Source organism: Lactuca saligna, chromosome 8 (assembly GCF_052625555.1).
Source record: "Lactuca saligna cultivar CGN05327 chromosome 8, ASM5262555v1, whole genome shotgun sequence".
NCBI lineage: Eukaryota > Viridiplantae > Streptophyta > Magnoliopsida > Asterales > Asteraceae > Lactuca > Lactuca saligna.
In genome coordinates this window covers 24,381,862-24,398,521 of record NC_136424.1, presented here as the reverse complement: position 1 = coordinate 24,398,521, position 16,660 = coordinate 24,381,862, and the positions used below count along the sequence as shown (strand labels likewise).

At 31.0% G+C, this 16,660-nt stretch overlaps 3 protein-coding genes across 4 annotated transcripts; 1 reads left to right on the top strand and 2 right to left on the bottom strand.

Moving 5' to 3' along the window:
• The first annotated feature begins 677 nt into the window (after positions 1-677).
• LOC145008701 (uncharacterized) lies at positions 678-5,349 on the top strand. Of its 2 annotated transcripts, XM_078967297.1 has the most exons (5): positions 678-1,166; positions 1,376-1,457; positions 1,559-1,674; positions 1,928-2,005; positions 2,086-5,349. In XM_078967297.1, the coding sequence occupies exons 3-5, from the start codon at positions 1,582-1,584 to the stop codon at positions 5,116-5,118; spliced, it is 3,204 nt and encodes a 1,067-aa protein (XP_078823423.1). In that variant the 5' UTR covers positions 678-1,166; positions 1,376-1,457; positions 1,559-1,581; the 3' UTR covers positions 5,119-5,349. The 2 variants fall into 2 exon arrangements, with proteins under 2 accessions (XP_078823423.1, XP_078823424.1); XM_078967298.1 differs by having other exon boundaries at positions 1,376-1,674.
• Positions 5,350-5,448: 99 nt separating this feature from the next.
• Positions 5,449-9,897, bottom strand: LOC145008703 (uncharacterized). Its single transcript, XM_078967299.1, has 4 exons — positions 9,368-9,897; positions 9,028-9,239; positions 5,946-6,225; positions 5,449-5,869 (listed from the first exon to the last, which is right to left on the bottom strand). The coding sequence occupies exons 1-4, from the start codon at positions 9,644-9,646 to the stop codon at positions 5,573-5,575; spliced, it is 1,068 nt and encodes a 355-aa protein (XP_078823425.1). The 5' UTR covers positions 9,647-9,897; the 3' UTR covers positions 5,449-5,572.
• A 3,526-nt stretch (positions 9,898-13,423) lies between these two features.
• On the bottom strand, positions 13,424-16,660 carry LOC145012835 (putative sodium/metabolite cotransporter BASS4, chloroplastic). The gene is made up of 14 exons (XM_078971637.1): positions 16,385-16,660; positions 15,924-16,035; positions 15,621-15,728; positions 15,425-15,492; positions 15,223-15,301; positions 15,047-15,105; positions 14,886-14,954; positions 14,659-14,772; positions 14,529-14,550; positions 14,385-14,452; positions 14,187-14,272; positions 13,980-14,109; positions 13,795-13,896; positions 13,424-13,680 (listed from the first exon to the last, which is right to left on the bottom strand). The coding sequence occupies exons 1-14, from the start codon at positions 16,589-16,591 to the stop codon at positions 13,606-13,608; spliced, it is 1,299 nt and encodes a 432-aa protein (XP_078827763.1). The 5' UTR covers positions 16,592-16,660; the 3' UTR covers positions 13,424-13,605.

The window sequence follows — 16,660 nt, the reverse complement described above, 5'->3', positions numbered from 1 at the left end:
TTTGATTCAGAGCTTGTTTGGTTAGGTTAGTAAAAAGTTGAGATTAACTGAAGAGTTTGTTTTAGTTAATTAATTTGGTAAAACCATATCTAGAGTAATTGCATAATTAGGAAGGTCATAGAAGAACTGCAATGCTTTTTATTATTGAATTTATTTACTTTATTTCACTACAATTTTTAGTTATTAATATTCTGAACAAAAAACCCCATTTTTACATTTTATGTTTCTGACTAGTATGTGCCTTACGCAAATATGTGTTGATTTTTAGGTTGTGTCCCTGTGAATTCAAACTTACTTCTGTGTGCTACCCATTACTGCAACCAATCAGTGATTTTTATTTGTTTAGACGTTAACGACTCGTTTTAACACTTGAGATAGCCGCAATGCCTACAAAATAATTCAAAAACAAGGAAGTGCTAGACAATCTGAATAAAACATAAAAGCGCTCAAACTATTAATTAAATGCAAGAATTATAAAGTAGAATACAATGAAATAACGAAATTAAACATGCAAAATAGGTGTATAAAATGCACATATAACCTACCATTCCACTTTATTTTATGTCGACCTATATATGCCCCAAATGATTAAATCCCATACCTCCAACCCTTTTATGAACCGCCCCATCAAGCATTTGGGAGTCAACTTGAAACCCTCTTCATATTTGTAACTTAAGCATTGTGAAACATTTATCGGTCGAGAACTGTCGATTCCGATACACAATATTTCTTCACTACATCGTCGGGTTCAAGCACCCTTGAAATGTAGAAGCCATTTCTATTATTTGATCGTTAGGGAGGGAACATTTGTCTATTTTTGTGGAAAAATGGGAATATTTCTTAATTATGCTATTGCTAAGAGCCTATTTCTGTAATTTTGTGAAATGCGGAACTATTTTTGTATTTTTATTAAATTCACGGACAACTTCTAAAATTTTGTGAGATATAGTGATATTTGTATGATTCTGTTTCTCCCGGCAAATGTAAGGAGTATAAGAATTCTTTTCAAGAAAATGGCGGCAGTTATCGAATGGGTTTAAAGTTTAGACCAGAAAAAACCTGAATTTGTCGGTCTCATTCTTATTAGAATTTACGTCGTACGACGATCGAATTATCTGTGCATTTGTTTTGGCTGTGTGGTTCATCATTAACTTACGATATTGAAGGTACTTGTGATTCTAATCTGTACACAAATTGATTACTTGATTACAGAAACGTGGCTTTTGATGTTCGCTGATCATATTCTCCCTCCATGAATTTGGCATCTTTTCCCCGATTTTTTGGAGGACAGATTTCGAAAGACCACTTGCAATCTTTCCTTTTTCTTTCATTTGTGTGTTGTAAATTCAACAATCTAACAGTATTTACTATTTAGGGCTGTCCACTTGCCCTAAAAGACCCGACGATCAGATTTTGGGTAATGAGAGAAAATTCTGAAATCGGGAAAGTCAAAACAGGCATGTGGTTCTCTTTCTCTGTCAACAATGTGATTAGAAAACAATATCGCCATAAAAGTATAAAGTATCATTGGCTTAAATTAATCGTAGAATTCTTTCAGTTTTTGCCGAGTTCTAGTCACAGATGATGGATCCAGAGGACCTACGATCAGAGCTACTCTCCTTGCGACGATTATATGGCCTTCTTGTAAACGACCATCAACGTGTCTCTGAAAATGTAAGTCTTTTTGCTTCTGTATGTCGTACTCTTCTCCAAACTTTAATTTGATTTAGTTACAAACTTAACATAAGTTTTTTTCGGATACTTCGCATTTTATAAAAATGAATCCTTGATGCCAATTGATTCATCAAGAATCTAACTGATTCTATTGTGATCTACTTCCATTGCAGCATCTATGTATGTTTCCGTGTTCTTTCTTCTTTCATATGCTAATTAATCGATCCCTTGATTTATATTTGTTCTGAAATAGTTGGACAAGAACGCAAGACAACTACTACTAAATTTACTGGATGCTAGTGCCAAAAAAGCTTTTGAGGCTCATGCAAAGGTATTCAATGACTTGAAATTTCTTTCTTTCTGAGAGTAATATAAAATTGACACTAGATTTGTAATTGGTTATATGATCAGATGGTGGGTACTCAATTCAGACCATCTTATTATAACCTGTGGTCAAACACCCAATTTCCAAGTCTTCAGAATCTTGACTTAAGAACCAGTCAAGGGATCTTCAATGAGCCATTAAGTCAAGAATTTTCTTTTGGTCAGTCAAAAGGAATCTTAGCAGATGAAGCAGATATCAAACTGAAACGATGCCGTGTATGCCAAAAACCAAAAGTCAAACAGTTGACCAAAGAGTTAAGTCAAGTTCAAGATAACCAACATCAAAATCATAAAAGAAGTTGGGAAGAACAAAACAACCCAACCACCTATGGAGTTGGAGTTGGAGGATTCCCGTGTTCATCAACAGTTGACTTTCCGAAATCACTGACTTTATATAATCAAAATGATGAAGATGATCAAATATCAAGAGAAGCTTCTGCTAAAATCCAACAAATAGAATCTTGCATTTCGACTTTGCAACTAGCATCCAATCGTGTCAATCTTCTTGAAAATGATTCCCGGGGTCAATTTAGTCAGATTGGAAACTATTCTGTTGGTAGAAGTGATCCATGGCATGGGGAGTTGACCTTGCAAGCTCAACCACTCACTACAAGAGTTGTTAATATGGTGTTGCCCATTAGTCAAACATCTGAAAATGTTAGTCGAAGTGAAATGTTCAATCAAGAAAACCAGTATTATGATTATTTACCAGAGAAAACTTATAATAATCTTCATCATGCTTCTGGAGTTTCTTCAAGTTTGACTAAAATTCCCGACAAGAATCTTGCTTTACAGATGGTTAAAAAGGAAACAATTAACCAATGGTTGACCCCACCTGTTAAGTCAACCCACCATGGCAGACATAATAGTCAACTTCAAGAAACTGAAATCGCAAGGCGAAAGAAACCGGATCATTACAGAGGGAAACATGCGGTGGTTGACCGGAAAAGATCGATTTCTCCGGTGACTTCAGATAGTCCAGTTTCAAGCTCAAATTATTCATCAAGTTTGAGAAGTCAAAGTGAAAGTCAACAAGATTATGCTACTTGTAGTGACATGGAAGGATCTTACAAAGGCCATGAAGAGAGTGAAAGTGAGAGTGAGAGTGAGAGTGAGAGTGAGAGTGAGATGTATTCGGTTTCAAGCCCTGATCAGAGTCCTTCCATGAGTAGCTCAGATGAATCTTCAGGGTCGAAGTCAACGCCAAGGTCAAAGTCAAAGAGGATGGTTCCAACAAAGGGGTACAAAAGGGGCAACAAAAAAGATTCAAAGATCAGCTCAGATGAATCTTCGGGGTCAAAATCAATTTCAAGGTCAAAGTCAACGCCAAAGAGGATGGTTCCAACAAAGGGGTACAAAAGGGGTAAGCAGAAAGAACCGAAGATTAGCACAGATGAATCTTCTGGGTCGAAGTCAACTCCAAGGTCAAAGTCAAAATCAAAGAGTATGGCTCTAACAAAGTGGGGCAAAAGGGGTAATAAAAAAGAAAAAGAACCGAAGATTAGCTCAGATGAAGAATCTTCAGGGTCAAAGTCAACTTCAAGGTCAAAGTCAAAATCAAAGAGTATGGTTCTAACAAAGTGGTACAAAAGGGGTAATCAGAAAGAAAAAGAAAAGAAGATTAGCTCAGATGATGAATCTTCAGGGTCAAAGTCAACTTCAAGGTCAAAGTCAAAATCAAAGAGTATGGTTCTAACAAAGTGGTACAAAAGGGGTAATCAGAAAGAAAAAGAAAAGAAGATTAGCTCAGATGATGAATCTTCAGGGTCAAAGTCAACTTCAAGGTCCAAGTCAAAATCAAAGAGTATAGTTCCAATAAAGTGGTACAAAAGGGGTAAACAGAAAGAAAAAGAACCAAAGGTTAGCTCAGATGTATCTTCAGGTTCAAAGTCAACTACAAGGTCAAAGTCAAAATCAAAATCAAAGAGTATAGTTCCAACAAAGGGGTACAAAAAGGGTAATCAGAAAGAGAAAGAACCGAAGATTAGCTCAGATGAATCTTCGAGGTCAAAGTCAACTTCAAAGTCAAAGTCAAAGTTAAAGAGCATGGTTCCAACAAAGTGGTACAAAAAGGGTAATAAAAAAGAACCGAAGGTTAGCTCGGATGAATCTTCAGGGTCAAAGTCAACTTCAAGGTCAAAGTTAAAGATGGTGGTTGCAACAAAGGGTAACAAAAGGGGCAATCAGGAAGAACCAAAGATAGGAAAAGTTGCGAGGTTGAAGCAACTTAAAGAAAAGTTGGGATTCATCTTCCACCATCACCACCACCACCACCATCACCACCATCATCATGATGTTGAAGATGATCACAAAAAATCTCCATCGGATCATACAGGAAAAGATCATGGTGATGTAGACAATCACAAAAAATCCTCACAAAAGCATGCAGAAAAAGCAGTTGACCATAAGAAAAAGGATGATGCTCATGGAGAAAAGGTGGTTGACCATGACCATGGGAGGAAAAAGGATGAGGTTCATGGAGGAAAGGTAGTTGACCATGACCATGGGAAGAAGAAAGAGGAGGTTCATGGAGGAAAGGTGGTTGATCATGACCATGGGAAGAAGAAAGAGGAGGTTCATGGAGGAAAGGTGGTTGACCATGACCATGACCATGGGAAGAAGAAGGATGAGGTTCATGGAGGAAAGGTGGTTGACCATGACCATGACCATGACCATGGGAAGAAGAAGGATGAGGTTCATGGAGGAAAGGTGGTTGACCATGACCATGGGAAGAAGAAGGATGAGGTTCATGGAAAAAAGGTGGTTGACAAGAATCAGAAACAGTTGGTGGTTCATAAAGTAGCAGAAAAAAACCAGAAAGGTCAGTTGAAGGCACTTGTGGGTGGTTTCTTGAAACACTCCACTCGTGATTCCAAGAAACCCAAGAAGGGTAAAAGTGAGAAAAAGATAGTTCCAAAGGGTGTAAGTGGAAAAAGTAGTGGTGGTGGGAAGATGGGAAAGAAAATGAGTTGGATGAAAATGTTGCAACAACAAAGAAAAATAAAAAGGATTGAGAAACTACGAAGCAAAATCAAAATCAACCGTCGTAGTAAGAAGTAAATGTTGAAAAAAAAACACACAAAAAAGTGTACCATTTAAGTGTAGGTACTAAGGTTTCATTTAATATATTTTAGAGTTCATGTTATTGTATATATAAGAATTTTTAGTTACATGCTCAAACAAAAAAAATTGTTGGGGTCAAAGTAATCCTACACAAGTCAGGATTTGACTTTCCGTATTCTTGTAACATTTGTTAAAGTATACAAGTGTTCCTATTTAGTTGTTTTTCAAGTAGTCTCTTTTGTTGCTTTGATATAAAGTGTATTTCTAATCTTTGCTTCAATTACCCTTTGAATAGGATATGTATACATGAGATTACATGTTCAATAATGACAATATGGAAACTCACTGCTTACTAAAAACACGATCAATTCATCACATTACATATTAACAAACAACTACATTCAAGATCTAACATATATGATGAATGCCTAAAACACCAAAACTATGAGTATTAGTATTCTCCTAGCAGAAGAGACTTTAAAATGGCTTCTTTCTTACCATCATAATTTGGTAGCAAATGGCCAACACCAGGTAGCTCATGGTAATGAATCCATGGAAGCTTCTTGGCTATGTATCTCTGCAAACTCACAGGCACAAGTCCATCTTCATCTCCATGCCACAAATGAACACTCCCTTTCTTCTCCGGGAACGGATTCTCAATCTCCATCGGATCAAACTCCCATTTCCCAAATCCGACCTTCATATCCATAAAAATCGATTCCTCTAGTCCTTGTTGCCTTACGTAATCCTGTTCACGATCGTCATATCTCAGTTTTCGATTTCCGATACAAGAGTTTGAAAATGGAATTTAGGGTCGGTTTTACCTTTTGTGTTGGAATTGGTTTTGGTGATCCGTCGCCTCGAAGCTTGGAGATGAGATCCCAATCGGAAGGTGAGAAATTAGGTTTTCCGGCGATGACGCTGGAGCCGGGGAACCATCGCTGGGTGTTCCACCAGTAGACTAGCCATGGCGCGTAGTGTGAAACGCCGACTGCGAATTGATCTTGACGTGGTTGTAATTTGTAGGCCTCCAACGATAAGTTGGTCGGAAAACTAGACCACCAGTAGTTCACAACCGGTGCAATTAAGGCCACGCCGGCTAACCTGTTTGCAAAAACCCCATGATTTTTCAGCACCAATTACTCAATTTTGTAAAAAATATTTTTGCAAGTTTGCAGTTAATATATATTATTTACGAGATTATTCATATTCTATTAAATTATCTTATTTTTTATGAAATAGTTAACCAAAAAAATTATAGATTTGAGAATGAGGTATGGATTGGACGTATGGTAAAACAAACCCATCAACTTTTTTTTTTTCTTTAATAAATTAGTCAAAACCATTACTACCTTAAAGTTAATATGTAGATTTTCTATGTAGAGATTAATCCATTACCCCATGGTAAAAAAATATTAATAAATTATTTGTAGTATATTTATTCAAAACTCATTTTACATGTAGTTACATTAATATTATTTTTTATATTATTATTTATAATTATATAATTTAACTTTTTAACCATTACTAAACATATTTTATTTTTCGGTTATTTATATTATAATATTTAAATTAAATTTTCTTAAAATAAAAAAATATTTGCTTTAAACTATTATGATCACTGTATATTATTTACCTCTGATTAGTTTCATCTCAATATTTTGTTTTTATTTTTTATATTGATTAAGCTCGTGTTAATATCTGATAACTCTTTAGGAGATTAGTCGACGTCTTGGGTACACCTAATTGATTAATCTCTACATAGACAATTCGTAAAGTTATGATATTCGTCATATATCGACAGGGCATAGTCTTTTTTCTTTTATTATTATTAACGTCAAGAAAAAACATATTAAAAAAGCTCAATTATAATTATATGTTTGTCTACTACTACCTTTTATTATTATTAAAGACGGTACACAACTATTTGGTAGTGATGATACATGAAAATTGTAATATAAATCGTAGATTAATATGAACTTAATCAATATAGAAATTAAATAAAATATATTAATATGATAAAAAGACTAACTTACCCTTCTCTTTTCTTATTCTTTTTCTTTTATTTATTTATTTATTATTATTATTATTATTATTATATAACAATTTGATTTGTTTTTTATTTTAATAGATGGTATTAATAGTTATTGTTATGATGGTATAATAGTTGTTTTTTCTTATATTTAAGATTATTCATTTAAAAAGTAACAATAAAATCTCTTAAGCTGAATAAAAAAAATAAAACATATAAACGAATGATTTAAATGAAAAACACATAAAATAACATTAAATAATTATATTTGATGTTTAATAGTTATCGAGTGTTATATTTTAATTTGTTTATTTGAGCAAAAGATCAATAAAAAAACCATTGTATATTGAGACCGAGCAAGACGTAAAAAATAATATTAAATTGTATATTCGATTAAAACGTCAAAAATATTTTAAAAAATTTAAACTACAAAAACAAATACGAATAAATAAAGTTAAGAATAAATAACAATATGATATATGTAATTTGTATAATTAATTGAAAAAAATAAAAATAATTTTATAAGAAATCTACATAAATTCTATTAAAATAAAGAACAAATAAAATTGTTAAATAATAGTAATAATAAATTATTAAAAAAAGAAAAAAGTAATAAGTTATTCTTTTATATGAAATAAAGACTAAAACCGTAATATTTATAAACTACAAGAATATAAATTTAGGAACCAAAACTTTAAATAAGATCAAAACACAAGGACAACTTCTGTAAGTTACTTTAAAAAAAAAAAAAAACGGTTTTGAAAAGTAGACAGCGATGCATTCACAGTATACAATCATTATATTTTTAATATTATTTTAAAGTAATTTACTCTCTACGGTTATTGGTTGTGTTTAAAATCTTCTTAGATTTACAAACTAGGTGTGAGATCCGTGTAATACACGGATTTTCTTTAAAAAAATTAATATATTTTTTTAAGTATTACATGTTTAATAATTTACAAAACTGAATTTGGAAAAAATATCAATATTAGTTGTGAATAAATCAATTTTTGCAAGGTTTCTGTAAATTATCGTGAATTCAAAATGGATTGTCCAAAAATTATGTTTTTCAATTAAGAAAGTTGATTTGAATTTAAATTGAATTTAATACATTAAAGGATAAATTATGTGAGGATTTATAGAGACATTTAAGTTTCCTTATTTTGTTTATTATATTTTTAGATTAGATTTTTTTATACTTTAATAACAAAGTCAAAAAAAATCACAATTTGCCAAGTAGATTTAAATGAAATTGAAAAAATTAAAAAAATAACATGTGGCATATTGAATTAAGTGATGATATGTGGCAAAAAAACCTTTATTTATTAAGTAGGACTATGAATGATTTTTATAATATTTTTTTGTTATAAACTATGAATGATTTGTGACTAATTTTTTTTTTTTGTTAGATTAGTCAGCAAAATAATATCACAGACCATAAATATATATTTAAAAAATATGCATAATTTGTAAATTGAGAGAATTTTTATGGAAATATTCGCACACTATTTTTTCAAAACTTAGATATTATTATAATAACAATATAATAATATCCTTTTAAATTTGTAATGAACAATCTAAAATTTTATATCACTATGACAGATTGTCACTCATCATTTAATAGTTAAATTCTTTATTTTTGGCATTATCCAAATTAAGTAAACCGATTTTGGAAATCTTATGGTTCTGGCACCATGATATTTCCGATCCGCATGATCCGGTAATGGAGTATGACAAGTATGGACCCCACATGTTTTTTTTTTTTTTTACTTAAAAAACAATATACGCATCGTTGGGTTGTACAGTAGAGTACAACCCACAAACGCATTTCGAGAAACCATTGCGATGTATTTGTATGGTATTATCGAACTTACCGATGAGGAATGTACTTGAGGCTACCCCAAGCTCCTTGTTGACCCATGGAGTATCCAATTACGTAGAATTTATCACCAAGTTCCAGTTTATCAGCAAGTTCTTCCATATCCAAAGCCAAGCTCTTAATCGTTCGTTTCGGATCCGGATCGCTTTCCCCGTAACCCGGCCGATCGAACGTCACCATGTAGATCTTAAGTTTTTCAAATAATTCCTACAAAACGTATCCACATTCACAAATTAAGCAAATCCAATCCATTCATGGCGAAACGATGCTTAAGTCCAGTTTTGTATATGATCAATCTACTCAATCATATATACAGCATACTCAAGTCAAACTACCTGATGGAACAGCGATTCGTCGAAGCGGCAAGAGCTGAATCCATGGACGAACACGATTTTATAGTTGGCGGTTTCTCTGGAGACGCCGTATTCATTATAGGCTAGATGTCTACCGTCTCTGAGGGTGACTCGAGGTCCGGTGACCGGTGGACCACCTGGTGAACCGCAGCGGTTTGGTGGCGGAGGAGTGGTGATCTGATATGTAAAAGCTATGATTCCAATAAGCAACACCATTGCAATCCTCTTTAACGTATTATCAAACCCTTTCTGAACCTTCATTTTGATGCTGCTCTCGCTCTCCACCAAAGCCAATGAGGGTTATATATATTATAATTTCAATCTTCTTTTTGTTAAATAGATGTCTTCGAGATCGAGATCAATGGTTCAAAACTTGTCTTCAATATAAGTGGAATTAATAGTAATTTAGAGTAGATTTGATCTTTAAAGAGATGTCAAGGGTGGAAGTTTTATAAGGTAACTACAAGAAATGAATATTCAGTCTCATGGGAATGGGAAGATGATTTGGTGTTCAAAGTTGGTAAACTATCTCAACTATTGGTATTTAATAATTTAGTGGTTGTCAATGTTCACCAACCGTGATATTTGACTTTGATACTACATTAATACAATTTTACAAATAAATAAAGTTAATTAGAATGTTATTATATTTTTAACCTTCTAATTATTCATTTTAGGAAGAAAAAAAAAGTATATTAAGTCACGTATTTATGAATTATGATCATAGATCATTGTCAGTTATATCAAGTAATCTAGAATAAATAATTAATAACCGTGATTAATATTACCATCGTACGTTAATGTGTTACATCTGTCTTTTTGAGTTTTTTTATGTTTAAGTTTAGGGCTACGATCATATGATATGATTCTATAATAATTTTATGTGACACGCAAGGTGTGTATATCATGTGCATAGCTTGAATTTTTTTTTTTTTAGTGTTCTGTCTTATACAACAAATAAATCAAAATACAAGTTACGAACTTATTATATAGTGGATGCTCCAAAAAATTGGTAAGTTTTAGTAGTGTAGTCTTGTAGACAGAGCAACAAAATTTGAAAAACGAATTTATAGCATTTGTTTTGTAAAATAAAAAAAAAATGTAGGTTAAAAAAGATACATCATGTTATATACATCATACATGTCATATTATGATAAAGTTTATATTGAAATTGTAGATGGGACTAAATCTAAAATTTGTATTCAAAATTTGTGCTGAAAATTATATATTAAAAGTTATGATAAAAAATAATACATTATTTCAAATGAATACATAATATTATGTGTAGATTGAAGAAAAGGATATGTTGCTAAAGATGACAAAAGGTGTATTAAATTCGTGTAGTTACAAATTTTAGAAAATTCTCATATTAAAAAAGATTCACATATTACACGGCTGAAAAAAAACATGATACACGATATATTAATTATATAATATTTAACTCAAAATTCGGATAAAAATAAACGGGTCAGTTATATTTAGATCCAAAATAAGCATCACATATTAATTAAGTATCATGAAAAAACAAAATAACGCCGTAATTAAATGATGTATTTTGTCATAATTCATGAACATATATCTTTTTTTCCTTGAACATTTAATAAATTTTAGAGACAACCTTTGGGCTAAAATATAAATATAAAGGTTGGGCTTTAACGAGCTTTAACGAACTCTTAAGCCTAGTCCAAAAAGGCTGAATAATAACCTTTTGCTATTTGGGAGAAACTTTTCCACAGAAAATAACTTTTAAGTTGGAACGTTTTCTTTTTTTTTTTTTTTTTTTTCACATTTCGATCTTTCATTAGTTTTGACATTTGTTAGTTTATATTATTTTTGAAATAAATATTATCCACTTGTTAATTTTTGATTTGTTTCATTTTTTTAAATTAAAGTCATATAATTATATATGTAAAGTATTATATATATATATATATATATATATATATATATATATATATATATATATATATATATATAGGGTTAGTTTCATGTGAGACGGTCTAATTTTGTGAGACCGTGAGACGCATTTTTTTATTTTTTTTATTTTTTTTTTTGAATTTTTTTTAATTAATTCAAGCTCCGAAAATAATATTTAAAAAAAGAATTTTTTGATTTTTCCATTTATTTTGCATTTTAAAATTATTTTAAGAATATGTACAGTGTAATATTCTATTTAGAATATTTCACGTATTTTTAAAAAAAAATAGGTTTTTTTTATTTATTTTTATTTTTTTTAGTTAATTCAAGTTCCGAAAATAATATTTAAAAAATAATTTTTAGATATTTCCATTTATTTTACATTTTAAAATTATTTTTTAGAATATGTCAGTGTAATATTCTATTTAGAATACTTCACGTATTTTTCAAAAAAAAAAAAAAAAAAAAAAAAAAAAACCGGATTTTATTTTATTTATTTATTTTTAGTTAATTCAAGTTCCGAAAATAATATTTAAAAAAAGAAATTTTGGATTTTTCCATTTATTTTGCATTTTAAAATTATTTTTATATTTGATCTCACGGTCGCACAAAATTAGAATGATCTCAAATGAACCTGAACGTATATATATATATATATATATATATATATATATATATATATATATATATATATATATATATACACGTTCAGGTTCATTTGAGACCATTCTAATTTTGTGAGACCGTGAGATCAAATATAGACCATTCTAATATATATATATATATATATATATATATATATATATATATATATATATATATATATATATATATATATATATATATATATAATTGCAATAAATACGTTTCTTTTTTTCTTTTTTTAAAATTGTATATTAAAAAATATTTTTTGTTATACTTTAATTTAATATTTAATGTTTTTTTTTAAAATCAACCCGTGTAACACACGAGTTTCACACCTAGTTAACTTATATAATATTCTCATCCGTTGATTTTGAAGGCCTGTACGAAAACTAAAATTTGACCTCTCTAAATACAATTTTTTTTTATATAAGCAAAATATAAGAAAACTTAAAAAGTAACTAAATTAATTATAATAAGAAAAATAATTTTTTATAAAAATTAAGGGGAGAATATATAAATTTATAAAGTTGATTTGTTAAAGAATTAGAAGAAAGGTTAAATTATGAAAATGAAAGTATAAATAAGTGGCTAAAAGTGTAGCTTGAGGTTATGATGTAAATAAAAGGGGATTAAATGCATTCGCATATTCAAAAATTTGTAGACAAATTAAAACGAAGTATCTTGAAGGTGGACAAGACCTCTATCATTTGAGCTAAGGCTATCTGGAGTGGGATAGAAACTCACGCCTAGAAGCTTAGGTGGCATCTTAAAAGACTCGTGAACACCGTCCCAAGGGTTGGTGGCTTGGGTGTGGAGTGGATGTAAAGACGGGCCAAAACAACCGATAGCAAATAAGCAACAACAAAGTTGGCTTATCGGCTTTCATCCACTTTCTCTTTTATTGAAGTTACAATTATGGTCTCTAAAAGTGTTTTTTTTTTTTTTTTATCTCATTATACCATTTTACTTATATTTAAATTAAATTAAATCCCAACTATATATATTAATGAAATATGGTTTTGTTTTTCTATGTTTTTAAAATATTTATTAATGTTATAAATTATGTTTTTTAATTAATTTAGTGCTAAATTTAAAAAAAAAAATAGAAAAATGAATATTATAGAGCGTTAACCATTTCCAATATCTAATGAGTTGATGGTGAAAATGATATAACGCAAAGGTGACGGTACTTTTTTTGTGGGTTGGTAATGAGTAATGACCACTCCCCGTAGCCTAAAGAAATTTCATGTTAATATTTGCACAAAATTATATATATTAACAAAATAAAAGATTTTTTTCTTTTGAGAAATTGAGGGTGGCTTCCACCCCCCCAATAGTTGCTATGTGCCCTTTGTAGGTCATAATATTATGGTAATGTTGTATGCCTTTGACCAAGTCCTTAACCTCCAAAGTTGATTCTTATGTTCCTTCATTACCGATGAACTATATAGTCATATTTGTTTGAACTTATTAAAATAAACAAACATCGTCTTATAAATTATATTGCAAAAATTCCCATAAAATAAAATGTTATACATGAAGAACACGACAACTTGTAACAATTGTACATTGAATGTCAAAAAAGAAAAGAAAAGAAAAGAAAAAGTTTACTTTGTAACAATCGTCCTTTTTGCAGAAGCATGTTAGGGTTGCAAAATCTAGGCTGCTTTGGTATCACCAAGTGACTGTTTCTTCTTGTTCCAAAAGCTTACAAAGAAAGAGTCCATGATAATCTACACACATCAAAACCATTCACATGGGTCCCACATACCCATTTAATTTTATGTCAAGATTTCTATTTCTTTTTTTTTTTTTTTTTAAGTGCAACTTAATAAAATAAAACAAACCTGGTTTAAATGTGCTGCAACACAAGGAAGAACAAGCAAACCAGATTCCCCAAAACTACCACCAAGTTGATCCACAACTGCAACCAATACTGGCAAAGTTTTCTACAAATTGCAAGAAATAATATTAAATTAAAAAATATTTACATTTTTGTTAATAAATCTAATATTAATTATTTAAATGTTACCTGACTTGCAACAAGTAAAAGCGCACTGGAATTTTCCTTGTTTGCAAAAATCGATTTATTGCCACCCGATACGCCACATAGGATTTGTATTGAGAGGGCATTAAATCCCAATAAAGTCAAGTGAAGAACCCTGAATTATTTATATTTTATACCAATTAACTAAAAACTTCAAGTAAAAGATACATGAGAAATTTTATAAAAACTTACGCTCCCATTACAACAGCTACAAGAAAAACTTCAAGCTTAACCATTAGAAGAAGTGACCTTGATCTACTCACTTGTATCCAAGGGACCTAAACAAAGATCATATTGCATCATTTTTATTTTTCTTTTTGTAGCATTTCAATTTTTTTTTTTTTTTTTTTTAAATATATAGCAATGAAAAGGTTCATTTTTATTTCTTACCAGACTTAGTAAAATAGCATTTACACATGATAAAAGCTTACGATTACTATCACAAAAATCTGCCACCCCTACAACAAATAAGAACTTGGATATGATTCATGATTGTAAAGATGCTCATTAGAATCTTGTAAAAAGAATAATCACCTTTAAAGGATTCCCGAAGAACCTATAATATGGAAGAAAAAAAAAAAGAGAGAGGAAAATTTGAACTCTTATATAAATGAATTTATTTCAGAATGTTTTGTCTGGATATGAAAGTTGAGAAAGTGAGCACCTTTCCGAAAATTAAAGGAGTCAAAAGTGTGAGAATAAGGCTTCTGAATAATTGATCAGCAGGAAGAGATGCACCTACTCCACCAGCTATAAGTTTTGATATAGAAAAAGGAACCTACAAACCACAACAAATCAGATGAATGCTTAGTTTTGATGGAATGGAATGAGTAATTACATTCCATTCCTTCCTTGATTCCAGGAAAGGAAAGTTATTGCTTTCAAACTTACAATCAGAATTCCCAAAAGACTCGATAATACAGTCATTGCTAGAGCCAAAGCTGAATTTCCTCCAGCAAGCTGCATCAACAAGACAACTTTTACTCAATCTAATAATAAATGATATGAAACAAAATAGTAATTAGAGGAAGTTTCTAGAAGAATTAACTAACCCGAGTTAAAGCAACTCCACTTGATAATGTTGTAGGCATACAGCAAAATAAAGCTAGTCCTGTAAAAGATACAAAAAATATATTGATAAAATGATGAAAGATTTTAGCTGTTACAAAATAGCATATCAAGGAATGAAAATATATTGAATGTTCCTTTTATAAAACCAAAACCAGACCTGTTACAAATTCTTGAGGTTGAAGGTGAATTTGCAGAATGATTTTTGAAAAAAGGGGAGTCAACAAAAGAATAGAAGCCTGTGATGATTTCAAAATATTTAAATTAGTTTAATTTCCTATGGTTATTAAGAAAGGGGGAGTGAAAAGAATGAACCTATAAATTTGATGGAAATTTTATAAATTTTAGTTCATAGTTCATACAAGCCCATAAAGTCCAACTGGCCATGCTGCAACAGCTGCACCTACTTCTTCACTGCGCAGTGTGAGTCCTGTATATGGAAACAAGAAATTATAAGCAAACTAAAAAAAAAAAAAAATGGTTTAATAACCAAAAAGACATATAATATTATCCATATTGGTGAATAACTTAAAGCATGACTTGTTTTCAAGTAATAACCTGATATGAGAAATATCCCACAAGTGCTAAATTTTGCTACATGATATTTGTGAGCAAGGCATCCAAGACTAGGGTTTATGAGGCCTAATGTTACTCCACTAATAAGAGCTGCATCATGTTAAATAAGAAACCAAGTATCAGTAAGAATTAATGATTTATTGAAGTTAACAAAAGCTTTGATTGAAGTTACATAAAAGCTTCAAGTATGTCTTTTTTTTTTCAGTCCCTTTCTTTTAGTATTTTGTAAAACACTGTCATGAATACAGAAATAATCCAGTTACACAAAAGCAGATTGCATATTACCTAATGGAAGAAAATTGCTACCAACGAAATTCAACAATGGTTTTGCAGAAGCCAAAATAGTCGATGCAAACACTTGAGGAGGTTGATTAGGGCCATCATTTCCTTGAAACTCCTTTCATGTTGAAGAAAGATTGAGAGTAATTAATTGTAGGGAAATGAGCTATTGAGTTTTGAAGAATGATTCAGCGTAATCGATCTAATAAAATCCCGCGATTAGTTTGATTGTTAGAAGTAAATCTCTTAGCTGATTTTGTTCCTAGGTTTTAGCTAGCTCTGTTCAGTCCTCGACGTATCTTTGTAAGCCTTTATAAGGGGCAGAAACCAGTCAATATATCATCATTGATCATTCAATCGATATCTCAGCTATTCTTGCTTTGTTAAAACTCCTTAGAATCCACTGTATGTAAAGCTTATAAAACGAAATATCAAAATGAATCAAATAGCATGAGAAAGCTAAAAACCTGAGCAGGATTCGCGCTGTTCCTGATTACGAGTGTTCGAGTAACTGAACGGAGTTCTCGAGGAAGCAGCGAATTGCTTCTGGTGGCACCGAAAGAGCGATTGCCAGAAAACAATGACGGCGTAAATGTGTGTTTCCTCGATCGGAACGGAGGCGCTCCGGCCACCGGAAAAGTGAGGTTTAGTAGAGCTTGAAAGGCTCCCGCCATCTGCCCTAAGGGGGAAGTGTGGCTACTAGCCTCACACTCGGACTATGTTTGTGTGGACCGGTAGTGATT